Below are 25962 nucleotides of genomic sequence, written 5' to 3'. Positions count from 1 at the left end.
TGACAATGACGTGATTCAGGGGCCAGGCCATTGTTCTGCAGAGCCCAGGGCCAGTTAGGTCCTGGGCAGGCAGCCTGGCCGCAGGGCTTCTGCGTGGGTGGGCCTTGGGTCAGCACAGCCGGGGCCCAGGTGGGGGTCCTGGACTTGGGGCCACAGAGGGGGTCACAGTGGGGAGCTGGATGCAGGGTCACCGACAAAGGCTTCTGCAAGCTCAGTACTGACTGCCACCCCAAGTTACTGCCACCTCTGGGGGGCAGTGGGGGTTGAGGTTTCATCGGCAGAGCCCCGAGGGCAGGGGGGCTGCCAGCCTCCACACAGACCGGGGGTCTCAGCTCCGTCCAGCTGTGTTGGTGACCACGGGAGCTCATCAGCAAGTCTACAGATGAGGAGACCGAGGCCAGAGGGCGAGGGGCGTCGGCAGGGGTTGGGGGGGCATCTCCTTTCCTGTTCAGAGCCTGTGTTTGGTCCCCCGACTTCGCCGCCCAAGGTTCAGCTGCAGCCTCATCTTTCCAGGCTGGGACTTGCTGTCCGGGAGGGTGTGCGGGGGGCCGGGGTCGCGTGCGCAGAGGGCCCCAGGTCCAGGGCTCACAGCCCATCTCTGAGCCACCACATGGGGGTCAGACACGGGGTCCTCGTGGGCGATGTCAGGGAGAGAGTCTGTGCTCCGCCCACCCCCTTCAGCGCCACATCTGTTGCCGTGCTGCCCCCGGGCGGCGCCCCCATCTCCCCCACGGAGCTGGTCCCTCACGGAAGGACATCTGGAAACGCTCCCGTCCTTTGGGGGCAGCCCTTTCCCCACCTTCCACGCTGCTGACCTGGAGAGCCGCTGATGCCACCCAGCACCATCGCAGCCCTGATCTCTCACGTCTGACGCTGCCGCCCCTTCCGTGGGCCTTCAGATCCCCCCTCGGGGCAAGGTGGGCTGTGACCGTGGCCCAGGCCCAGGGCACCCCCGCCTCAGGAAGATGGCGCTACTCCTGCCTGGGGCTGTTGACAGGGCAGCATTCCCTGGGGGCCCAGGCCCCCTTCTGCCAGGAACCCGGGACAGCGGTGGGAGCCTGGGCCACCCTGCCTGGAGGCGGTGGCTTTTCGGGTTTTGATTTTCTGCGATGATTGGTCGCTCACAGGGCGCAGTGCAGGGGAAGGCGCTTCCCTGGGATCCCTGCCCAGAGACGGGCGTGGGCCTCCCCCGTCTTCATAGAAACTCACGTGCACCTTCAGGGTCAGAGCGCCGATTATTCTGCTACAGTACGTCGTGACCATTTCTGCCCGCACCACCTGTATTTCTGCCTTATTTTTGTAAAACTGTTTTGGGGTGATTCAGTGCACCTAAATGCTACAACTTTTGGGGCTAATTTCTCTTTGATGGACATTTGGACACAGATTTCCTGTGTCTTTAAGAAACTACCAGGTGATGGCAGGTTACAAGGCAGGTGGCATCCTGCGGAGTGCCTGGCTTGGGTCTGGAGTCCCACCTTGTGCCTTCCCTGCTCTAGCCTACAAGCTTCCTTTCCCGGGGTCCTCCCCAGACAGAACCTAGTGGGGTGGGGGCAGGGGAGGTCTCCCCCGAGCCGGCAGGGATGGGCCTGGGGTCCCCGGTGGGCGGGGTCCTGCCGCAGAGCCCTGGTGACTTGTGGCTTCGCGGTTGTGTCCCTTGTGGACCCGGCGCCCTGCTAACCGTGGCTCGCTTCAGCTGGAAGCGCTCCCCTAAACGAAGCGCTCGGTGAGCTTCAGTCAGGCAAGGGGGAGGGGAGGGGAGACCAGATCTCGGCCGGGGTGGACAGTCCCACTCTCGGGGTGAGCGGGACAGTGAGGGCGGAGCGGGGTACAGTTGCGGGCAGGGGGATGGCCATGCGGGCGGGGGCGAGGGGGACAGACCGGCCAGAGGCCTGCCTGGGGCAGCGGGGGAGCGGGCTGTGCAGGAACCGAAAGTCAGCCGCTGGGGTTGGGGCGGCACTGGGGGTCCGGGGGCGCGGGCAGCGCCCGGACGCAAGCTGGGGGCGGGTCCTCAGCGGAAGGAGCCCCGCCCCGGCCCACCGAGCGCAAACTTTTCCAGGGCTCGCGGGGAAGCCAGGTGCGGTCACGTGGGGCGGGGCGGGGCGGGGGCGGACCGCGCTGACCCCGCCCCTGCGCCCTAGTCCGGCCTCGTCGGCGGGAGCGCGCGGAGTGGCCGGGGTGCCGGGCGAGCCATGCCCACCAACTTCACCGTGGTGCCTGTGGAGGCGCGGGCGGACGGCGGCCAGGATGAGGGTCCCGAGCAGACCGAGGCGCCGGGCCCCCCCGAGGGCGGTGAGCCCAACTGCCCGAGCCAGGGTGAGCGCGGCCGCACCTGCCCGCGGGACAAAGGCGGAGGCCGGGCTGCGCGGGGCTGGCGGCCGTTGGGAAGGGGAGGGGAGGGAGGAGGGGGCGGCCCGGGAGGGAGGGGGAGGGGGAGGAGGAGGAGGGGGAGGGGAAGGAGGAGGGGGCGGCCCGGGAGGGAGGGGGAGGAGGAGGAGGGGGAGGGGAGGGAGGCCGCGGCGGAGGGGGTGGCATGGGTGGCTGGGAGGGGAGGGCGACCTGGGCCCGGGACGTCGCCCGAGGAAGGGGTGTGGGGCTGCTCTCCGCTCCCCCTCCCCCTGATTCCCAGCCCGCGCCTTCCTCTCACTCCTCACTAGTTTCCACCGCTTTGCCTGCTTCTGTGGTTCCCGTCTCACCGCCCCCCACTCCTGCCTGCCGAGCCCCCTCTCCAGGCTTAGTGGTGGAGGCGCTGGCCGAGGGCTTCAGGGGCGGTGGGCTCTCCTCTGCTGCGCCCCCATGCCCCCCCCCCCCCCCCCGCTGGGGCCTAGGAAGCACCTTTCTCCCACTCGGGGTGGGCCCCTGGGGAGGTGTGAGACGCCCTGGGTAGCTATGGAGACCGAGGAGGGGCTCTTCCTCCGAGAGTTCCCAGGCCCGGTGACCCGGTGGGGTCCCCACCCGTGGTAAGGCTCCTCGGGGCAGGAGCGCCTGGCTGCTTCCTTCCCAGCCACCTCTGCTTTGCTCGTCTCTGCTCTCGGGCGGTGGGGCAAAGGGCCGCCAGTCCGATAAGCCCGGCTGACCGGGGACAGGCCCGCACTCTGGGGTCTTGAGCAGGAAGGACTGCGGGTCCCTGCCGGGGCGTGGGGGGGAGCTGTACTCAGGCTGAGGTCCTCCTTGCCCACTTCGCTGCTGGAATCAGGAGGTCTCTGGCACTTTCACTTTCTCTTGGTGCGGGGCATCCCCAGGCCTGTTCCTCCATCATCTGGGCTCCAGGCCCGGGCTTCTCTGCAGCTGATAGGTTGGTCATCCTGAGTCCGCTGCTTCATCTGGGGCTCAGCGCCCCTCTAGAAATGGAGGGTTGGGGAAGAGGTGTCCTGCTCCAGGGAGGAAAAGGGGCGAGGTCAGTGGAGGCCACAGGTCCTGGGGCCTGGCAGGAGAGGCCGGGCACCCCCTGGGGGCAGCACACCGTCCTAGTGGGCAGGGGTGGGTCGGCAGGGCCCCCCCACCCCACCCCTCGGGTGCCCTCCGGCTTTCCTCTGCACGTGGGTGTGGGTGTGGGAGTGGGCACGGATGCCGACGGCTCGGAGGCCGAAACCAGGCCGGACTTGAAGGCAGAGTCCGTAAGCCCAGCCTTTCTCTCACTGCGGCTCCGACTAGCGCATCCCGGTGTGGCCTTTCTGGGTGAGTGGCGTTTCACCAGCCACCAGGAGCCATCGTGTCCTTGGGGACCCTCAGCCCTCCCGGGTGTGCGGCCCCCTGCCTGCTGGCTCCTGCTCGGACGGGCCTCGGTGGCTCTCTGTAAGCTCGGTGCCCCGGGCCTGCGCTCAGGGCTGCAGGAGGGCCGTGGTGTCGCCTGCCCAGCTGGCCTCGAGCCCCCAGCCGCCCTCAGTCCAAGGCTCTTGCTTTCTCAGCCCCAATCCCTCTCCCGGCTCGTCTGGAACCCGCCTTGCCTGTGTGCTCTCAGAGGCAGGAGCACCGGCCAATGCTAAGTGTGGGCGTCCCGCATGCTTTTCAGCAAACCCTTTAGGGTCTGAACTGTACCTGTGACACTCAGGTGAGCTGGCGCAGAACTTCACCCTGGGAAGCCTGTGTTCTTCCCTCGTCCTCGTGTTCCCTTAGGGAGACAGCGGCAGAAGGCCTTGGGGAACTGGCCGGAGCCCGCTATGGGGTCACAGGCAGGCGTGCCGTTGCCTTTCGGGGTCTGCTCAGCTGGGTTCTGAGTTTTAACGCAAGCCGTCAGACCGGTCGGTGCCCGGAGAGGCCCTGTGACGCCAGCGTGACAGGGGGAGCCTGGGAAGCAGCCTCACGCCCTTGCTCATTGGTGGGACAGTCCTGCGGGAGCCGGAACCGCTGGAGGGAGCCCCTTTGAAGACCCGTGTGCGGAGCCCTTACCCTGTGGTCCAGCTTGTGGCCACACCTGCTCATCGCAGAGTCACTGAAGTTCCTTCCTGACTCCGTGGCCAGCCTTAGAACCTCCAGGGAGGCACCTGGCTTTCTGGGTGGGCCTCCCGGTGGTGCTGGTGAAGCAGGTTTGGGGATACCCTCCCGAGATGTACCTGGGGCTGTCGTGGGAATAGGGAGCGTGGGACGCCAGGGCGAGGGTGGGAGGGAGGTGAGGAGGGGCCAGCGCTCACGTCTGCAGGCCCACCTGGCTGACCCAGAGCTTGGTGGGACCGGCCTTGGTTGTGCCTGGCCTGAGGCTGACGGCCTAGTCGGTGAGCCTGCGACACGGGGCGGCCGCCTGGACTGCCTTTGGTTCCTGTGTCCAGGCTGGGCCTGCCGGGGAGCCCCGTTGTCAGCCTGTGAAGCCGGGGCCCGTTTCCTGGCTGTCGGAGGCTCTGGGCCTCATCAGGCTGCGGTGGCCAATACCACATGTTGACCTTGAACTGCCCCTGCTACTTTGACCTTGGCTGTGTCCGCTCGGCAGGCCCACAGTTGGTGCTTTAGAGCCGGGAAGGTGGCCTGCGGGCAGTGAGGTGGGGGGGTCCACGTGCACCCCCCAGAGGGGTGGCCCCGATCACACTGCCCCGCACCGCAGGGCCCGTGGGCTGGGCCCTGGAGGGCCACTGTTCCTGCCCGTTCCTCCCCGGGAGCTGCCCACAGCTCTGCTGGGGCTTCCTCTTCCTTCCTTGTTCCTCTTTTTGGATTCCTTTCCCGTGATTTCATGCTCTGCCGCTCAGGTCCTGTGGGTCACCCGGGGGTCTTCTCTTGCCCCCTGTGAAGGGGACCCGCGCCCCCAGCCACTGACCCAGGCAGCTCTGGGAGTATCACCTTTGTCCTGCGGGGCTCATGGGTCACGGGGAGCGGGCTGTGAGCCGATGCGTGTGCCCGCTGCCCATGAGGGTCTGCTGCCGCTGGGGTGGTCAGAGCACAAAGCCGAGGCCCTGGGCGCTGGGACGTGAGTGCGGCCGGAGAGTGGGCCCGAGACAAAGCCTCAAGCATCGCTCCGCCTCTGGGTCCAGGAAGGAAGGGATGCGTCATGCTGGCGCGGGGGACGTCTGAGCAGGAAGGGCAGACGGCGCAGGCTGTCCGAAGGGCTGACCCCTGAAAATCGGTTGAACCTCATCCACCGAGGGAAGAGTGGATGGTGCCGAGCGTCTCCCGGTCCCCCGGGGCCCCAGGGCGAGAAGCGGTCCCCCATTCTCCAGCAGCGCACAGGGCATCACCAACCAGCGGGCTCCGCCAAGTGCTGGAGCAGCAGGGAATTCCACTGCCCCCAGCCCCCAAGAGGCGCCGGGCAGAGAGACCGTTAACACGCCCCAGGACGCTCGGCGCAGTGGCCTCTCCACACGCAAGCCCTGCTGGCCGCTGGGGCCCTCTCCTTGCCTAACAGAGAGCCCAGCCAAGCCCACGGCTCCACTCTGCCAGGGGCCGCCCAGGACACACACACCAGGCAGTCCTCCCACCAATCCTCCCAGATGCACACACACGCGCGTGCGCGGCAGGACAGCCCCACCCCGGCTGGCTCCATGCCGCCCTTCTGTGGAATCCCCCTGGGCCAGCTCAGCGCCCCATGGCGTCAGACCCTGACTCGTTGCCCCGAGGGGCCTGTCTCAGGCCGGCTCACCCTGTCCCATCCCGGGGGCTGAATTTCGGGGGACAGGCTGCTGTTGGTCCTTGTTACACACGGACAGGCTGAATCCCACCGGTCCCCTCGTGCGGCCAGGCCCACGAGAGTGCCCATGTCACTGGAGGTGGCTACACGAGCAGAGGGGGTCTGTCTGAGGCCACAGCCACCTTATGAACGGGGGCAGGTGGCCCCACCCGGGCAGAGCAGCTCCCAGTGACACGGGGCCCCCACCGCACAGAGAGCCTGCCGCTCAGAGGCCCCTCTGGCCGGACGGTCGCACGGCCAGGGCTTCAGAACCAGAACGGCCCTGCAGCCCATGGTCTCCGCGCGGACCCCGTTGTTTTCAAATAATTGATCCCACGTGTCCCTTGCTTGGAGGTGGGCAGCGGGCTTACTCTCCGCTTGGTGGTGGTGGTGGGGAATTCTCGCGGGGCCGTTGGAGGAGGGGCCTGCCTAGAGAGGGTGAGGGGCCTTGTGTGGGCCCAGGTCACCCAGGGTCTTGATTTACTGCAGCTCAGGGCACCACAGACCCAGCAGGGGGCGGCCGGGATGGCCAGGGGCGTCTGCCAGGTCGGACCCAGTAGGCGAGGGGGCTGTCCTCACTTCCCTGCCCCCGGGGGACCCGGCCGTGGAGGGAGGTCTCTGCTCTGCAGGCCTGTGGCCACCGTCCTGAGCAGACCCGAGCAGGTGCTGGCTCCTGCCCTGGGCGGGGGGCGGCCTTGGGCCGGGGGTTCCTTCCCAGGGCCGGTGTCCTCGGGGCACAGCAGCGGGACTGTGGTCGTGCTCGGGGCGGACGTTGGAGGCACAGGCGGATGCGAAGACAGTGCCGCTGGCTGGTCTCTGGGGGTCTCCCGTTTCCCCCTGAAGGGCTGCGCCTTGCTGGGCACGTGAGGCTGGAGGGCAGAGGCTGCTGTTCGGCGTGAGTGTCGGCTGCCCTGCACGCAGCCAGGTGCTTTTTGGGGGCGTCCCTCTCGTAGTCACTTTGCAGCAGCGCTGCTTGCGGGGAGCAGGCGTCTGCAAGCGGCTCTGGGAGTGTGAGGCCGGCCAGGGTGACGGTCAGGGGCCGTCTGGGCTCCCTTCTGAGGGACCCTGGGCAGTGCGGCCCGGCACAGAGGGCAGGGCACAAAGGGTTACACCTTGCTTTTATGAGAAAGCGGGAACTCCCTCTTCAGAGCAGAGGTCTGGTCTGTGCAGATAAGCCTGCAGCTTCAGCAGGAGCAGCCGAAGAACGAGGCGCCCCGGCCCCCCGACCCACGGCCGCTCCTCCACCTGTGGGCCCTGGCGCCGTGTCGGCCCTGGAGCCCCGTGCCGGGAGCGCTGGTGAGGGGCCCCGTCCAGGTGCCCCTATGGCTGGGGGGGTTTGCAGGGCTGTGCTCCTGGCCGGGAAGAGGGGGAAGTGTCGGTGCGACCTGGGGCCTTGTGTGTCTGCGTGGCCTCGCTGCCGCGCCTCTGGCCAGGCTCAGCTGCAAGGCCCTGGGGCCCTGGGCTGGGTTTGTTTCCTCTTTCTTTCCTCGGGCGGTAGAGAACACAATCGGGAGGAGGTGGAAGCTCTGTTTCTGAGCTTCCTGCGGCTTGGGTGGGCCCTGTGACCAGCTGTGAGTTCCCTGTGCTCAGGGTTGCTCTCGGGCAGAGTCCCTGGCTCCATGTGCCTGTGGCGCTGGGGTCTCTGCTGGGTGTTGGGCTCCTGGGCCTGCGTTTACTGCTCGCAGCCAGAACTGCTTCCCGTCTAACCGGCCTGCGGCCGCCCTGCAGCTGAACCCGTCTGGGCATCGCGTGGTCAGCGTGTGCCTGTGGCCTGGCGCCGTCTGCGAGGCGGGGGCACCCCACGAGTCCACGTGAGCGGGACGCCCCCCCAGGGTGATGGGGAGGCCTTGTGCAGGCCCCGCGCCGTCCTGGGGGTTCTCCGTGTGCCTGTCTCCCTCTCCTGGAGCCGGCCTGTCCCAGAGGTGGCCGTGTCCTGGGCCCCATCTGGTCACGGTGCCCACAGGTCAGGCCTGGGTTCTCAGGGAGGCTCTCGGGACGGTCACTGCGGAGGGAGCCCGTGGAGCCGATATCAGAGGAGAGACGCGCTGGGTGGTTCTTGGGTTTCCTCTTCCCTCTGATGGAGGGTCTTGGCCGCAGCCCGGCAGGAGCCTGAGTCGGTAACAGGAGCTGCCCCGGGAGGCTGGTGGGGCTCCCGGCTGCCCACCTCCCGCCTCTGCCCCCGGCTGGGCCGGCCCTGCCGTCCTGAGCCCCTCCCCCCACCCCCAGGCTGGGATCACGACTGCCAGTTCCCGAGGAGAGAGAGGTCGGCTCGGCAGCAGACACCGAGGGGCGGCGGGGAGCCGGGTCCCCGAGTCCACTGGAGGCCCACGCTGCCCAGGAGGGAGCGCGTCCAGCCTGGGAGGCAGGTCCTCTGGACGGGCGGGAAGTCCCTGAAACACTGTTCTGGGGAAGCAGCTCACAGAGCTGTGGTCCCCAGCCGTGCCCCGTGTGCCTCCGTGTGCTTGCACACGTGTGTTAACGTGTGTGGCTGGCTGGTTCCTCTGTGTTCCTGCCTCTTAGTAGCCGAGAATCCCGGTACTTTCCTTGTTGTCTCGACTGTGCGAGTGTCAGGTTTAAGGAGAAGGTGCCAGAGCTGGTGTCTTTGGCCCGACTGCTGGGCCGAGGCCCTTGGTTGGAGCAGCGGACGCCGGGGCGGTGGCCGTGACCTTGGTCTGGTTTGAAGGGCGGCTGTGTCCCTCCAGTGCCCGGAGCCTTCCTGAGTCCTTGTGTGCAAGCACCCCGGTCCTTGGTGTCGCGCGGGAGAACCCTCCCCCCGGGCTGCGGGGTGGCGGGGGCAGGGGGCACATCTGGGCCAGGCAGGCTCTCCCCGCGGTTGTGCCCCCTGCTTCTGGTTTCGGCTTGGACCTGGTGTCACGGGGGGCGCTGGTGGCAGGGTGCTCCCAGAAGTGAGGGCTGTGTCATTTCTGGAAGGCCTCGCAGAGGTGCTGTGATCCGGCCCTGCCCGCCTCTCCAAGCGGACACCCGCCACGCCCCGCCAGGTGCTGGGTTCCAGATGCCGGGCACACGTGCACAGCACCCTCGGGTAGGGTGGAGCCGGCCTGCCGCCACCCGCGTGCCCGTGGTCCGTGGGCCTGGACGGTGCTGCTTCTGGCCCCAGGCAGCGGGGTCTGTGCTTGGTGGGGGCAGCTGGGGGCCAGGCGCACGGGGTCACCTGGCGAGGCCCTTGGGAAGTAGCATCTCTGGACGTCTGGGCCTCCAGCCGGCAAGGTGCCCCCGCAGGCCACGCCTGAGGGTTGGGCAAGGGCCCATGGAGGTCCGAGGGGCAGGGGCACATCCACCTCCTGCCCTCTCGGCTCTCGCCTGTGGGCAGGCACTTCTCGCTCCAGAGGCCTGGGTGGGAGGGCCAGGCAGCCCTCCAGGAGAGGACGTTGGGAGGTGCCCCGGCAAGGGGCCGCGTCCAGCTGGCCGGGCTGTGGGTGGTTCCTGTCCTGTCAGTGTTTCCCCTGTCTTCGCCAGAGAACGGGTTTCTGTTTTAGCCAGAAACTTGCTGTGAAAGCACGGGAGCTCTCGGCCTCAAGCATTTCCTTTTTTTCTGGCTTGAACGCAGAACGGTTTTTTCTCAGGCTGTGCCCCTCGGGGAGTCCACTGGCCCAGGTGGCCAGGCTGCTGGATTTCAGATCCAGCATTGATCCTGGCTGCAAAGCACGGAGAGCAGGGGGCAAGGGCCAGAGGGCATTAGTAACGCTGAGGGTCATGGAACCTAAAAACTCCGTTGCGGTGCTGAACCACGCCTCGGGGGCCGGCCAGTCGGACGCACTGTTAGGTTGGCAGGTGGGAGGTGGCCCCGCGACCCCAGGGGAGGACTGCGGGCCGCCCACTGCCCGTGCCTCGGTGCAGGCCCGGCCCAGCTGACCCTCGGGAACGCCTCTGGCTCTGAGCCTCAGAGGTCACTCTCTGCTCCTCCCCTGGGAGCTCTTCCCGAAGAGAAAGAGACAGTGGTAGAAATCCCAAACGCTGGCCCGGGGGTGAGGGTGTCGGGGAGGCTGGCGCACTGGGAGGGGAGGGCTTGCGCGCAGAGGTTGCAGCGGGGCTGGCGGAGGCTGTGACCAGAGACGGAGGACGCTGCACTCGGGACCCTCAGCGGGGTGGGGCTCTGAGCCGGTATCCACAGCAGACCACTGGGTCCGGGCCTGCCGGTCTCCGCTTTGCCCCTCAGCTGGCGCCCCTGTCCCGTCTGCCTCTCTGGCCTGGGCCGTCCCCTCCCGCCCCGAAGGTCCTGCTGCGTTTGCTTGATGATGAGGGCGCACGCGCCTCTCCTGGTGGCTTCCTGTTCCCGCCCCCTCGTCCAGAGCACCGGGTCCCACGCTGTCCCTGGTGACCACCACGTTTACTCAGGGTTAAGTTTGCATTTCATGGAGCCAGAAACCGGGCATCAAAACGGATGTGGGAGAAGCAGGTCGAGGACAGGTGGAAAGAGCAGAGGCCGCCTCGGCGGGGAGCCGTGTGTCTCCGAGGGCCGGGCGCGTGGGCTGGTGGAGGCAGCGGTGCTCTGAGCTGCGTCAGGCCTGCACCGGATGGGGAGGGCCCGCTTGGATGTGAGGCCGGTGCTTGCGGGCGCGGGGGCTTCTCAGGACGCCCGTGGTGACACAAGACACACGGCCTCGTGCGAAGCTCGCTGCTGCCTCCCCTCACAGGGAGGAGGAGGGATGCCCTGCCCACTTCGCCCCTTCCTGGCCACGGTTGCTCCCCGGGCCTTGGGCTCTCACTGCCAGGCACCCGCTGTTCCGCCCGTTTCTGGGGGGGCTCCTCGGTGGCCTTGGGCCGAGGCTGGTCTGCAGCTCTGGGTTCTGGGCCTGGTCTGGTCCGGCCTTGCTGGCCAGTCATCCTGGGAGCCCCGGGCAGGATGCCGTCCCGGCCCCTGGGGGCGGTGGGTGGGGCGCGGTGAGCCCCACCGGCGGCGCCCCTGCCGCGTGAAACGAGCAGGCCGAAAGCCCCACCTGTGCGTGAGGCGGGGAGCCAGCTCTGGTGGTGGTGGGGAGTGTTAGTCGCGTGGCCTCCAGGCCGTTTCTGTCTGACTACACATCTGACGGCCCAGCCCTGCCCATCCGTTAGAGCAGGTGAACGAGGCCCGAGCGCTCCTGCCCGGAGACAGCAGGTGTGGGTCCTGCCCTCCCGGCCGGCGTGGCCCAGGACACCTGACCATCGGGGGGCCCCTCCCACATGGCCCGGCAGCCACCGCTGCGCAGCGAGGGCGCCCGGTGACCTCCGGGCTGTGTGCCCGGCGGGGGCACCACGGGGGACCCGCCCCAGGAGGACGGAGGCGGCGGGGCCGGTGAGGCGGGCCCTGCGCCCCCAGGATCCCCTCTGCTCGGGCTTGTCCTGGGTCCTCATTGTCATGACCAAGCAGAGTGCTCAGCGGGCGCAAGCCCAGGTGAGCGGCCTCCTCCCCGAGACGTGGGGGAGGGTCTCAGCCAGAGGAGGACCCCTGCTCTTCAGAGCCGCGACCAGGCCTGGCAGGGTCGTGCCGGGTGCCATCAGAGTCCCGGTGGAGGCGGGAGGGCTGTCCATCCGGAGCCTGAGGTCTTCAGAGCCCCCAGCGTGTTCCAAGGGCTCAGGCCCCGGGGAGGGGGCGGTTTGTACCAGTTTCCTTTGTGAAGACTTGAGTTGTAACCTGCCCCTCCCTTGAAAAATAAAAACTGAGATTTGAGTGTTCTCCAGCGGTGAAAGCAATTAGGGGAATTTTAAGGCTCACCCGGGTAGCTTGTGACGGTTTTGCATTTTGTGGGATGGGATCGCAGGTGTGTCCCTCAGGTAGAAGCGTTTGATTTTTTTTTTTTTTTTGTGGTACGCGGACCTCTCACTGTTGTGGCCTCTCCCGTTGCGGAGCACAGGCTCTGGACGCGCAGGCCCAGCGGCCATGGCTCACGGGCCCAGCCGCTCCGCGGCATGTGGGATCTTCCCGGACCGGGGCACGAACCCGCGTCCCCTGCATCAGCAGGCGGACTCTCAACCACTGCGCCACCAGGGAGGCCCAAAGCGTTTGATTTTAAACCAAGAGTCTCGGCTCCAGCAGGTCGAGGAGGAGATGGCTGCCTGAGGCTCCCGCGTGAGCCTCTTCTCTCCGCTGGGTCCCCCAGCGCTTCGGAAAGCATGCCCGAGGACTGCCTTCTCAGAAATGAAGGGAAACGTGTTCTCAAAGGATTAGCGATTAAGACGGTGGTTTACGATGGATAAGGAGACTCACTGTTGGCCGTAACCTCTGGTGTGGGCGGTGCAGCCCCCAAACCAGGGGAGTCGGTGGGTGGGGGGGGATTTACGGAGACGCTGGGGCGTGTGTTGCTGTTCCTCCGGTGCGTTTTGTGTGTGTTCCCCCATTCTCTGTGCATTAATTCTGGTTATAAGCAGCGAGCCGGAAGACCAGAGCCTCACGGCCTGACAGCCCAGTCCTGGCCGTCCCCGGGCTCCCTGTGCACACGTGCCCAGCACACGTGTCCCCACGGGGCGGGCCATCCTGGCCTTTGTGGGGCGTTCACGGCACTGCTTCCCACTCCGCGGTCTCCACGGTCGTCCGGTGTGTAAATAAGCCACTGACGTCCACCTGCCTCGAATCAGTTGATCCTGGCCATCTCCCTGGGCCCCGTCGCCCAGGCACTTCTCGCCCATTCTGCTCCTTTCCGACCCTCGGCTCCGGGCCACCCCCCGGCCCTCGTCGCGTCGGATGGGCCAGCTGTCTCAGCTCCTGTGTGAGGTCGTGGCTCACTTTCCCAGCCAGCAGGAGCATCAGATGCTCCAAGAAAGATGTTGTCTCTGTGGATTGAACGTGGTTGCAGGTGCCCATCCGCCCCGTGCCCGGTGGGCATTCAGACAGACCCCCAGAGCCCCCTGGACCAGGCTGTGCTTCCCGGGCGGGGGCGGCAGGGGCACCTGGGCAGCCAGGCCTGAGCTGAGTGGAGGCCCTGTCCGTGGTGGCCGCCTCTCCCTGGACGAGGAACACGAGACCTGGGAGCCACGAATTTGTCCAAGGTTGGGGCAGAGGGAGAACCCAGCACCCCTCCCGGGGTGGCTGGCCCCCTGGCCTGCGTGGCTGAAGCCTGTTGACCGGGACAGAGCCGGCCTGCGTGTCCTCCAGAGTCTGGTCTGCAGAGAGCTCTTTGTGGCTTCCGTTTACACCAGAAACCCAGTCGGAAGCAGGATTGTTACCAGGAAAATACAGTCATTATCACCAGGAAGAAGGTGTTGAACAGCAGCCCGCTTGAAGCAGGAAGGAGGGAGACGGGCTGGCGCCCTCCCGCAGACGCCTGCAGAGCGGGGGAGGGCGCTCGGGAGGGATTTCTTGTTTAATTGAATGTGGTTGCATTTTTTAAGCTTTGTTTTGACCCAACTTCAGAACTTGGACTTCAGAAAACTTGCAAGAGCACGGGCTCACGTGTCATCTGCCTGAGCACTGGTCCCACCTGCCTTATGCCTCCCCCTCCCCCTCTTCGCACGTTCCTTTCGATGTGCTGAGAACAGGCAGAAGGTGCGATGCCCTTTGTGCGTTTCCTGAAACGAGCACATTTCCTCTCCCTCTCGTGATGCCTGTAGTACAGTCTCCAAAGTCAGGACGTTTTCATTGATTGAAGTCTTACTCAGATTTCGCTGGCAGCCCAATAATGTCCTTTATGGAAAGAATCGGGCTGCTTCCATCTTCTTCCCCTTTCCAGAACGTTCCGGAGCCGGCCCGTGTCCTCCGAGGCCTCTGAGGAGGGCCGGTGGCTCCTTTGATTTGCCTCAAGCTCCTCGTGCTGGAATCCGGGGACCCAGGCAGTCATGTCCTCTCCTGGGTGTCGGTCAGCCTGTGACCCTCGTGTTCACCTTGACCCCTGGTTCAGTGGGTGGTCGGCTCTTCCTGGCACTGCCCCTGCCCCGTGGTGATGAACAGGTGGCTCGTGGGGCCATGGTGTGTGTGGGGGTCCTTGCCCCGTCCCCTCCAGGTGTCGCCCCTGGTCCCAGCACCTGCTGGTGGTTCCCCCGCCAGCGGTTCCCCGGCCACTGGCTTCCTCGGGCCTTCTGCTGCCCCTGAGCTGGTCACTGGGGCTCGGCAGTGAGGGGCACAGGGTCCGTCCGGCAGGAGGGCAGAGCTCTGCCTGCCATGCGGCCTCCACGGGCTGGACCCTGGGAACTTTCTGGGGAGGGGTCTGGGAGGCCTCAGTGGATGGGTGTGGGTCTGTGGATTTCAGGGGGTGAGGGGGTGATGCCTGGACCCCGGTGGCTCCCGAATTTGTGTCCGTTGTGAGGGGCAGGCACGTAAGTTCACAGGGGATGGACTGTGGGCTCCCCTTCCCTGTGCGTCTGGGCTTTGGTTCCTTCTGGGGATTTGGGGGATTCCATCAGGAAGTCGGGTGTCACCCCTGACGGGGCCTGGTGAGCAGGTGATTCCCCACTGAGGTCATGCTCCGGGTTGCCCCAGGGCCCCTGGGGGCCTGAGAAAAGCCAGTTTGGAGCGCCTTTTCCTGGTGTCCTCACTCGGTCCTTCTGATACAGGGTCACGTCACACGCAGAAGGCCTGTGGGTGGGGCTGACGTGCAGGTGGGCCCAGGTGGGGGTGCTGGTGTCTCCGAGCTCACCCCGTGTCCCTGCTGGTGGCTTCTGGGATGGCATTGCTCCAGACCCGCTGGGATGGGGCAGGGCTGGGAATCAGAGCGATGCCATCAGGGTTTTTCTCTCTGCTTTGAATTGGGAGTACGTGGTAAGGCTCGCGTTTCAGGAGCTGGGAGGAGCTCCCAGGGTGAGTCGGGGCTGACCCTTCGCTCCTCTGTGGCCTGGCCACGCCGAGGGCCTTGATATACTCTAGCTGGGGATGGCGGGCCAGGGCTTCCTGACAGAAACAGCCGTGGAGACAGCAGGGCCACGATGGGCCACCTGCCGGCCGTGCGCCTACGTGTGGGCTCTGTGACACTCCCCGCGGGGACTGTGCTCTGAGCTAATGGGGTCACCAGTGAGGCCGCCGTAATCCACCAGGATTGGGGGGATTGGAAAGCTGAAGCTGCTGTCAGAACAAAGCAGCGAGCCTCAGTGCCACCTGGTACAAGTGCCGGTCCCCACCCCGTCCCCGCCGAGGACGGTCACGGGCCAGCCTGTCCGGATCTGCTGGTCTTGAGCCGTTTGTCCCGCGGGACCCAAAAGGGCCGGGGTGGGACTTGAGGTTCCTGGACCCAGCGCCACCTTTGGCCTTCTGTCTACCTGGTCCCTCGCCCCTGACAGGTAACTTAGAAAAGTCCGAGGCACGTAGAGAAGTGCCTGGTGGGGCCCCTCCTCCTGTTCCCTCGTGGCCTCCTTTAATTCCTTTCACATCTGACCGAGCCCTTCCCCACAGGAGATGGAAACCCCGGGGAGAACAGCCCGTTCATCGGCAGCGTGGACGTGGACGGAGAGAGAGCCTTTGAAAGGAAGAGCATGGCGCTCTTTGAGGTGGGTCACCACCCCCCGCCCCCCCGCTCTCCCCTTCAGAGCGCAGGCGGCAGTACCTGCGAGAGAAGAGCCCAGCCTAACGGTGCCCTGGGGTCCGGGCAGAGGCCTCAGGGAGCCCCGCGGAGGGGCTGGGCCTGGGCCGTCCGGGGAGCCCCGGGGCCCTGAGCCCTGACCGTTGACCCGCTGGGCACGTAGAGCGGGAGCCCTGCTGGGAAGTTGGTCTGGTCGGTCTGGGGCGTCTCGGGGTGGGGGGGATCACTAACTCCACGCCTCGGCCCCAAACAGGAGGAGATGGACAGCAACCCCATGGTGTCCTCGCTACTCAACAAGCTGGCCAACTACACCAACCTGAGCCAGGGCGTGGTAGAACACGAGGAGGCCGAGGACAGCCGGCGGCGCCAGGCCAAGGTGCCCCAGCCCGGCCCCGCCCCGCGCCAGGGCCTCCCCTCCCCCACCGGATCCCCTGGACACACCCCCCCCCCCCCCCCGCCCTTCGCTTCTCAGTCGCAGAACTTGTCCTGCTGCCGCCTTCCTGGGAGCCTTATTTCTGAGGGTTTACCTCTGGGAGCCTCTCCTAAGATGCGCCCAGCTCTCCGAGGAGTCTGTGCAGAGACCTTGGGGAGGTCCCGTAAGCCCAGCCTGCCGAGCTGTGCACAGTGCGTAGGGCAGATCGGGACCCGAGCGGGCAGCTCCTGGCCTCTGTCCCCAGGGCACCCGGGAGCCTGTGCCAGAGGCTGACGCTGGCCACCCGTGACCCTCAGCACGACCGTGTGTGGCCAGGTGGGCAGGTTTGGCGGGATGACCCGGCCGCCCCACCCCCGGGCATGGGTCCGTGGGAGCGGCCCTTGTTGTCCCTCTGCCCAGGGGGCACAGAGATGGGGGGTCGGTCCCCCAAAAGTGCCTTCTCCAGGGTCTGGGCGCCTCTAGTGTCTTGGGCCTCGTAACCGGCCAGGTTGATCCTTCAAAGCTGACTTTTATGGGAGTGCCGGGGGCCCCGTCACGGCCTTTCAGGACGACTCAGGGTCGTCTCGCCGCTGCACAGGGATGGGCCGGGCCTGAGGCTGGGCCAGGCGGGTGGGGGCCCCGCGCCCGTGAGACTGGAGGGTTTGCTTCTGGTGTTTCACGGTCCTTGAGCCAAAGGCAGGGGCCGGAGCTGCTCTCAGCTTGTGTCGCCCTCACCCTTCTCCACCGTTCTGCGCCCGCGGCCAGGAACCGCCACGCTTCCGTCATCCACAAACAGGACACGGGTCCGCGGGGGGCGGGCTGCCCCGGACACTGGCGCTCAGGGCCCAGGCATGAAAAGCCAGCTGCCGGGTGCCGTCCAGGCCTCAGGCCGAGTCTGCCCGAGGCTTCTGACCCACCTCCATGCTCCCCAGGTGCCCCCTTGGGTTACTTCCCCGGGGTCTCTGCTCCATGCCAGCCCCGTGCCAGCTCTCTCACTGCGGGCGTTCCTGTGGGTCGACCTTCCATTCTCACCCTGAGAAGCCCCCCGGCTTCCTTTGAGGGGGGCCCGCCTTTCGGCCCAGCGAGCGGGCTGGGCCACGTCTCCCCAGCCTCCACAGGACGCCTCGTTTCAGGCAGCCTGGCCCCTTTCACAGGAAATGTTTTCAAAGCAGATCTTTCCAGCTTTTTTTCCTTTTATTCGCCTAAGTTTAAGCAGCTTCCCCATTAAACGTCCTCTTGCCTTTTTAGCCAGGTGTCCCCAAATCCCGACTGTGTCGCCTGACGCTGCCGTCTCGCTGGCCGGCGGGCAGGACGGGCTGGCCCCCGGCCTTGTTCCCGAGCTCTCCTCTGGGCAGCTTTGCTCGGCTGTTGTCTGTCTGGGGTTACGGAAGACGTTTCTGTCAGGCACCCTCCTGCGGTTACCCCGCGGCAGGGCGACCCTCTCCCAGGCCGCATCTGGTCGGCCGTGCTGCGGGGCCTTCGGGAAGGGGCTCACTCACAGAGGGCACGTCCTGTCTGAACTCTCGCTGGGTCCCCTCCCCTCGCTGGGCACTTCCTCCAGGTGGGTCAAGACGCGACAGATTTCTCTCTGGACTTGGTGCTTCTGCGCCCTTGCAGCCTAGGGAATGGTGGCCGGTCCCTAACCCTTCCTTCCGGCCTCTCATTTCCCCCCACTTCGCGCTCTCCTGAGGACCTGGGCTGCAGTCGCTTCGGGCAGAGCCCAGGTCGGCTTGCTCCAACTTCCCCACCTTCCCGCTGTGCCCCTGATGGAGCGGGGGCCAAGCCCTTCTCTCCCCTCCCTGCCCCGGGGCAGTGACGTGGTTTTGCCCCCGCCCCCCTGCTCCTGGGCAGTGAGGGTATTGCCAAAATCTTAGCCTCTGTACACCAGTGCCGAATAGAAATACGGAGACAGAGTTTGGGAGGAAAGAGAAAGAGTAGCTTTATTTCTTTGCCAGGCAAAGAGGGAACACAGCAGGCTAGCGCCTCAGGAACTGTGCCCACCCTGCAGGGGGTAGTCTTACAGTGGTCAAGGAGCAGGGCGTGGTCAGCTCGTGGACAGCTCTCGGATTGGTTGGCATCAAGGTGAAGTTTCAAGCATCGTCAGCCTTCTGGTTTCAGCCGGTCTGGGGTCTGTGTGCTTGTGGCCAGCAGGTTCCATCTGGTGGGCGTCTGCTTCCTGCAGAAACAACTTAGGAAGGTGTGTCAGGCCTTTATGTGTTTCGGGGAACTGGGAGTTCGTGACTCTGAGACGCGGCAGAATTATAGTCTGAATTACTGCCAGTTCCTCAGGCCAACAGCTATTGTCTGTTTCTGTTGATACGTCTTCACGTTTCCCAGTCATTCACTCTTGAGTCAGACAAGGACCCAGGGGCTTGTACACAGTTTCAAGGGGTCCTACTGTGGGTTCTCTCCAAGCCCTGGCCTCGCGTCAGCCGCTTTCCGCGTAACTGAAGCTGGGCCTTTGCTGGTCTGCGTTTGTCTTCCTGTCCCCTGACCTCTTCACGGTCTCTGGGACCCACGGTGTGGACTCAGCTCCCAGCGGGGGCAGGGGGCCTCTGGGAGAGGCGCTGCGGGCCCCGGAACCTGCTCCGCTCTCTTCCAGAGCCCCCGCATGGGCACCCTCATTGGCGTCTACCTGCCGTGCCTGCAGAACATCCTGGGTGTCATCCTCTTTCTGCGCCTGACCTGGATCGTGGGGGCGGCCGGCGTCCTGGAGTCCTTCCTCATCGTGTCCATGTGCTGCACCTGCGTGAGTGGGGCGGGGGCAGCTGGACGTCGGGGCTTTCCGGGGTCCCCGGCCCCAAGGGCACCCCTCACCTGCGCTGGTGTGGGCGCAGGTCAGCACCCGGCTGCTGACCGGCCGGGGGCAGTCTCATGGGCCCGCCTCCGCAGAAGCCAAGAGTCAGCGTCCCCTGGTGGCCACCACTCACGGCCATCCCGTCCTGCATTCAGCCCAGGTCCCCTGCCCGCTGGTGACACGTTCAGCCCTGCACCCGGCTCACCAGGCCCTCCTCCACACGGCCTCCGCGCCCACGTCCCCGTCTGCCTTAGCGGCCCAGGAGCCTTCTCTTGCGACAGCTTGTCGTGCCTGGTTCAACCCCTAAGTGGCCCTCAGCACCTGCCCCCCCCTCCCCTTTCTCCGTCGCTGTCACAAGGAGGGTGATTCAGCTGCTCTGAGCCCCCCAAGTGCCACCTGCCTGAAAGAATCCAACGATGCAGATGAGCCAGGGTCCCCTCGACCCCAGCCTGCTGCCCTGCCTGTCCCCCGGCTGCGTCCCCCGCCGCCCCGGGCCACCTCTGTGTCCACGGCCTTCCCGCTCCTGTGCTGTCGTGCCTGAAGGTTCTCGCTGTTCCCCACGTGCTGCGTTCACTTAACGAGCCCGCAGTGTCTGTGGAGCCGTCACCCCGCCTCTCCCCCAGTAACAGCCGATGAAAAGCAGGATACAGAGCAGGGCCTTTGTTAAGCTAGAAACGTCCCTGGCGGGAACCAGTCAGGTGGGCACTGAGGCTGCAGGCTTCCCGGGGGCTGTTCTTCCGGTCCTCGGGTTGGGAAGTAATTGCTCCCCAGCCCACAGGTGTGGCTGCTTTCCTGCGCAGCGGGTGAGAAGGCCCGCCCTGGACAGGCTCTGGCAGTCCCCCAGCCCCGTGGGGGGGGTGGCCCGCGGGGCACCTAGGTGGGGGCCTACAGGGGGGTCCCCCTGCATCCCTTCAGGACGCAGGAGGCGGTCCCGAGTCGGGTGTTTCCTGGGGGGGCTCACGGGAGCTCAGCTTTGGGGGTGAAGTGGGAGAGAGCAGGGCTGCGGCCCTGAGCATTATGGCGCCCGGTTACCCAGCAGCGCTCTGAGGTCAGCAGCCGGGAGTCGGCAGGCGGGCGCCGCCCCAGGCCTGGTGCCATCCGCCTCCCGGGGTGGCTCTCGCAAATGCTCGTTCTTCTAAAAGGCCCCCGTCTTTCTGCAGACGATGCTGACCGCAATCTCCATGAGTGCGATCGCGACCAATGGCATGGTCCCAGGTAAGGGTGCCGCGGGGAGCTGGGAATGGCGGGGGGTGACCGAGCGGGCTCCGCTGTGGACGGTGGTGCACGTGCCCCTTCGTGTGACGTTCACCCTTCACCAGGGGCGGCAGAGGGCGGGTCCCAGCGCGGACACGCCCTCACCCGCCTGCAGGATGGATCCCCACATCTGGAGGGGCAGACATCCCCGTGGTGCGGCCAGGCCCTTCCCTTCCAGAGGCCCCGTCGGCAGTGACCCTGCCGTTGGGCAGCAGAACTCAGGCGGCTCCCGGCCCCCACCTGCACCTGACGCTCCCCCCGGCGTGCCCCCCCATCGAGGGCACAGTGGGGCTTTTCTAAGGCCAGGGAGGGGTGCCCCCTGCGGCTCGTCCCCCAGAGCCTGCCCGTGTGCTTGGGGTCCCTGAGAAATTGGGGTTCTCCTCGGGGAATCTACGTAAACGCCTCCAGGGATTTTCTTGTCGCGTTCACGCTGTCCACTACTTGCTCTTTGGGGGGGGGGGCTGCACCCTGAGATGTCCTCCAGGTGCCCAGTCTCACGCACGGTCCCTGGTCAGTGTCCGAGTGGGGTCTCAGCCGACCGACAGGACGACCAGGGACGGGCTGGCGAGGCCGTGGGTGTCACTGTATCCGTAGGTGTGACACACAAAGGATGACTAAAGAGCTCTTGATATTTTAAATCTTCTTGGGCGAAAGTTGAGTCAAGGTTTCGGGTGTGATGTCAGCCACAGGCTTCGTACGGGCACGGCCGTCAGGGTCCAGGCCCCTGACTGTGGCTCGCCCTCCTTTAGTCACAGCTTCCAAAGACAGCCGCCAGCAGGGGGAGGGCGCCTGTGGACTCAGGCGCGTGTCTCCACCCTTGCGGCCGGGCTCCCCATCCCGTGGACGAGGCCGTCTGCCCCAGCAGGTCTGTGTTCACGGTCAGCGGCTGGTCCGTAACCCGCTGCTTCCCGTTTGACGTATTTGCAGCGGGCGGCTCCTACTACATGATATCGCGGTCTCTGGGGCCGGAGTTCGGGGGGGCCGTGGGCCTCTGCTTCTACCTGGGCACCACGTTCGCGGGGGCCATGTACATTTTGGGGACCATTGAGATTTTTTTGGTAAGTGCAATGTTTCGGGCGGGTTCCCTTGTCCAGGCCGCAGACGCGCGACCTGAGGGTGTGTCCCATAGGCGTCTGCTGGCGTGGAGGTTCACGGGCAGGGCGGAGCCCGGTGCCGCGCCCCCTCAGAGAGGGCCCGTTGGGAGGTGCAGGGGCGCGCCTGGCCCCGCGCGCCCGTGCGGTCACCTTGGGGAGGGGTGGGCGGCCCTTCTTGACCTCGCTTTGCCCTGCAGACCTACATCTCCCCCAGCGCGGCCATCGTGCGGGCTGAGGGCGCGGACGGCGAGGCCACAGCCCTGTTACACAACATGCGAGTGTACGGGACCTGCACGCTGGCCCTCATGGCCACGGTGGTCTTCGTGGGCGTCAAGTACGTCAACAAGTTGGCCCTGGTGTTCCTGGCCTGCGTCGTGCTGTCCATCCTTGCCATCTATGCCGGCGTCGTCAAGACCGCCTTCGACCCACCTGACATCCCGTGAGTCCTCCGCCCGGCTCCGGGCCGGCTTCCCGCCCCAGTCTGTGGCCCGGGCCTTAACCGCTGACCACGTTGGCTGGGCTGGGCATGGCGCCCTGTGTCCGCAGACGTCCCCACTCTGGCCGGGTCGAGGGCGAACAGGTCACGGTGCTCTCGTGGCCGTGCTGTCTGCGAGGACAGGACAGGCCTGGTGACTCCAGCAGCACCGAGCTCCTCCCGGCTGTGGCCCTGTCCTCATGGAAGCCCCTGAGCGGGGTCTTCTCTTGTCCCCTTCCGGGTGAGGATGCCGCGAGGAACGGGGTAGCTCCGGGTCACAGAGCGAGCGCGCGAGCCCCCGTGCGGCCCCACCGGGCTGGGCCAGGAGGAGCCCGGGGTGGGGGGCGGCCGCTCTGCGCACGTGGACACGCCACGCGGGCCATTCACTCCGCGTCAGGCGCCCCAGAGCGGAGGGCGGCAGGACGGACCGGGGCCCGGTGCTGCTGGAAACCTGCTGAGGGCCGGTCCCTCATGCGAATGCCCTTGTCGCCCTGAGCGGAGGGGGTCCGAAGCGCCTCACGAGGGACCTGCGAACTCCACTCGGTTACGGAGAAGAGCGGTGGGCGAGGCGTCTCACCACCTGCTCCCGCCCAGAATCTGTCTGCTGGGGAACCGCACGCTGTCCCGACGTAGCTTCGACGTCTGTGCCAAAGTCCACGCCACCACCAACGGCTCGGCGACCACTGCGCTCTGGGGCCTCTTCTGCAACGGATCCACGGCCAGCATCTCCTGCGACCAGTACTTTGCCCAGAACAACGTCACGGAGATCCAGGGCATCCCCGGTGTGGTTAGCGGCGTCCTCCTGGGTGAGCGTCCGGCGGGTCTCTGCCGGGGCCGGGCCTTCTGAGCCTAGTCCCTTGGGTCCTGTCCTTCCGCCCAACCTGTGGCCACATCACCCCGCCCCCAGCTGCTGGCCCATTGGGGTCTCTCTGGGCTGATTCTCCCCAGAGCGTAGACGCCAGGTGAATCTTGCAGGCAGCAGGTAAGGGCTTCGAAGTTGACCCTTTATCTTTAGAATTGCAAAGCGGCAGGCACGGGGGATTAGCATGTTGATAAGGGAAATGATTAACGGGTGGGGTCCCTCAGGCAGCTTGTCAGGGGTAGATTGTTGTACGAGGTAAGTTTTTTCATCAGACTTGACTTAAGGACCAAAGTCAAGACCAAAATCTTTCATTCAGAGATTAGGAGAGGATGGTTTTCTTAGAGGGCAGTTTCTCCGGGTCAGTCGTCCTTGTCCTGGTGTGAAGTTGGAGGCTGGGGTGGGGATGGGCCACCCGATGGCGGAGCCGTGATGGCAGGTGTGGAGTCTCGTGACCCGCCTGTTCCCCCTCCAGATAACCTGTGGAGTGCCTACGCGGACAAGGGGGTGTTTGTGGAGAAGAAGGGCGTGCCCTCGGTGCCCGTGCCGGAGGAGAGCAGAGCCAGCGGGCTGCCCTACGTGCTCACTGACATCACGACCTACTTCACCATGCTGGTCGGCATCTACTTCCCCTCCGTGACCGGTGAGGCCTCGGTGCTCCCGGCGGGTCAGGGCCCGGTCGGCTCTAACACGCCCACCCCCGCCCCATCTTTCTTTTCCTTTTGGCTCAAAGATGAGCTTCGGGGTCTCCGTTCCCCACGTGTCTGAGCCGGGGGCTCGGGAGCTATGGGCGTCAGGGGGCTTGTCCGTGTTCTTGTGAGAGACCCAGGGTATTCGGAGTGGCCCTGCGACCGTGGACCTGAGGGCCGTCAGAGGCCGGGGACTGCAGCGTCCTTGTCCTTATAAGAGAGTCTGCTGACCTCCCGGAGAGCCCCGGTGCACAGTCCCCCACACGTGCACACGCACACACTGGTCCGCACGCTCACACACGCACCCGTGGGCGCACACCTGCTCCTGGGGGCTCCTCAGCCTGGCCCAGCACAGTGGAGCCCCGGCCCCCCCAGGCTGGCACTGGCCGACCAAGGGGCCCGGGGCCATCCTCGCGCCTGGCCCCCACTCAGGCCTGTCCCCACGCTCCGGGAGGCTGGCCTGCCAGGGGCTGCTTGCCCCGCTCCAAACTTCACCTCCGCCTTCCCCGAGGCCCGGAGCTGGGGCAGGTAGCCTCCCCGCGAAGGTGGGGTCACGGTGCCACTTGGACGGGCGTGGGGGGGTGTGGATCCGGCCCCTGGGGGGTCTTTCTCCTGTACCCCTGACCCCCCGCTGTCAGTGATCAGGGCGGGGAGACCTTCTCTGGATGTGGGTCTTTCCACGCCCCGTGGCACACCCACGGGCTCTGTGCTGGCGCGTCAGGCCACGCCTGGGATAGGATCACAGGTGTCGAACGAACCTGCTGCCACCTGGATTTTCTTTGGTCCCGGTGGGAATCGCTTACACTTTATGTGCCAAATGGAGTGACCGGTGCGGGGTGGGGGGCGGCGGCGGCGGAGGCGGTGGCCAGTCACCACGTGGGAAGGAGGAGGGTTGAGGCCAGCGGGGAGTCTGTGCTGAGGCTGAGCTACGCTCTGACCCAGGCCTGGCCCCAGAAGTGAGTCAGCACCTGGCCTCACTCTCCAGGGAGTTTCTCGCTCCCGGCCAAGGGGATCAATGGAGATCACGGTGGGGATGCAGTCGGGGGCGATGCACACGGAGGCCAGGTCTGGTCTTGGCGTCCGTGGCAAGTGTCTGGGATGAGCCGTGCCCTAGCCTCCACCGTGACTGACTTCACAGCTGGGCTGGCTGTCCCCGTGGAGAGCGTGGGGGACATTTGGGTACCTCTCCACGCGCCCTGCAGCAGCCTACCCAAGACGTGAAGAGAGGTCCAGCCTGGCTCTGTGAGGCCCGGCGTGCGGGCTGGGGGTCTCTCCTTTGCGTCATGAGGAAGTCCCAGGCCCGTTCTGACTGCCCCAGATGGGCCAGGGTGGGCGGGCAGGCGGGCAGGTGGGTGGCATCTCCTAGGTGCCGTCAGTCCCTGTGGCCCATCGGCTCTCCCTCCATCTCCGTAGGCATCATGGCGGGCTCTAACCGGTCCGGGGACCTCAAGGACGCCCAGAAGTCCATCCCCACTGGAACCATTCTGGCCATCGTGACCACGTCTTTCATTTGTATCTTTGGGGGGTCGAGCGTGGGGGCCGGGTGCTGAGCGTCGGACGGCTCTGTGCCCTTCTCCACTCACTGCCGGGCCCTCTGTGCCTCCGGGCGGGCCTCCCTGCTTTGGGGAGTTCTGGCCACACACCCGTTCTCAGAGGGGGCTGGGCTGGCGTTGGCCTGACTTTGGAAAATAAACACAGACTCCTGGACGCCAGCCTGGGCTGGTGGTAGAACGTGGCTTTGTCCGAGAGCCACGTGTAGTAACCACAGCGTGACGCGTCACTAACGTGTAGCCACGCGTGTGCTCACGTCACGGTCTTGTCAGGTGGGCTCCCTGGCTGTGAGGTGCCAGTGGAGCCTTTCTCACTGAGTTCATCCCTTTCCAGCCAGCGAGGTCTCCAGCCCGGTGCCTGTGGTGGTCACCCTGCAGGCCAGGCCCATCGTGACTGACCTAAGGTCCCCATAGAGCAAGGACACGGCACAGGGCCCAGGGCGGGGTGGGCAGGGTGTGGGGTCGGTCCGGGGCTGGTTCAGCTACTGCGTCATGCCCGCCGCGTCCTTGACCCGAGCCGCAGACCTGTCCTGCATTGTGCTTTTCGGGGCTTGCATCGAAGGCGTGATCTTACGAGATAAGTGCGTTTCGTTTATGGCTTCTGGGAATTTCTGGGGCCAGGGCTGGTTTTCTCGAAGGTGATTTTAGCTTTGAGATTGAGAACCCCAGGATTTCTAGCTTTGTGTGTCGCAGGTGGCCCTGTGGCCACGTGTTGGGGTCTGATCTGTGCATCTGTCTCCCGCTCAAGCCTGGAGCTGGGGGCCCGCACAGTGACCTCAGACCCCGGTAGAGCTGGGGTGCGGGGGCTCCCGGGAGAGGCCGTCCCCACTCAGCAGGTGGGAGGAGGTTTCTGTCTCCAGCTCGGGTCTGAAAGCTCGCCGCCCCTCCAGGTTCGGGGAGGCCCTGCAGGGGAACCTCGTCATTGGCATGCTGGCCTGGCCGTCGCCCTGGGTCATCGTCATTGGGTCCTTCTTCTCCACCTGCGGGGCTGGCCTGCAGAGCCTGACAGGGGCCCCACGCCTGCTGCAGGCCATCGCCCGGGATGGCATCATCCCTTTCCTGCAGGTGAGCCCGCTGCCGAGAGCAGGGAACCCCCCCCCCCACTCCCCCCTGGAAGGAGCGCGTCAGGAGGGGCCAGAGATCCTGCCCGGGAGCGTGATCTTTACGGCTGAAGACGGTGGGACCCACGTCCCCGCCTCCAGACTGGCAGCCCACCCTGAGGCCTGCATTTCTTGTCCCGCCCTGTGTCTGCCGCATGTTCTGAATTTCCCTTCTCAGGACTGCTGCGCAGGGGAAAGGCT

At 66.0% G+C, this 25962-nt stretch overlaps 1 protein-coding gene across 1 annotated transcript in view; it reads left to right on the top strand.

Annotated features, from left to right (window-relative positions):
- Positions 1 to 2189: 2189 nt before the first annotated feature.
- Positions 2190 to 25962, top strand: part of SLC12A7 (solute carrier family 12 member 7) — a 40596-nt gene continuing 16823 nt past the window's right edge. Inside the window, exons 1-12 of the mRNA XM_065874027.1 lie at positions 2190 to 2313; positions 15405 to 15499; positions 15785 to 15907; positions 18546 to 18692; positions 19901 to 19955; positions 20922 to 21052; positions 21286 to 21527; positions 22158 to 22369; positions 22898 to 23065; positions 24525 to 24623; positions 25185 to 25242; positions 25552 to 25726. Coding sequence (XP_065730099.1) covers positions 2190 to 2313; positions 15405 to 15499; positions 15785 to 15907; positions 18546 to 18692; positions 19901 to 19955; positions 20922 to 21052; positions 21286 to 21527; positions 22158 to 22369; positions 22898 to 23065; positions 24525 to 24623; positions 25185 to 25242; positions 25552 to 25726 — 1629 coding nt within the window. The remainder of the gene's footprint in view (positions 2314 to 15404; positions 15500 to 15784; positions 15908 to 18545; positions 18693 to 19900; positions 19956 to 20921; positions 21053 to 21285; positions 21528 to 22157; positions 22370 to 22897; positions 23066 to 24524; positions 24624 to 25184; positions 25243 to 25551; positions 25727 to 25962) is intronic.

Source organism: Phocoena phocoena, chromosome 3, assembly GCF_963924675.1.
Source record: "Phocoena phocoena chromosome 3, mPhoPho1.1, whole genome shotgun sequence".
Taxonomy (NCBI): Eukaryota; Metazoa; Chordata; class Mammalia; order Artiodactyla; family Phocoenidae; genus Phocoena; species Phocoena phocoena.
Note: the sequence above shows the minus strand (reverse complement) of the source record. Positions and strands in the feature narration are given on the sequence as shown.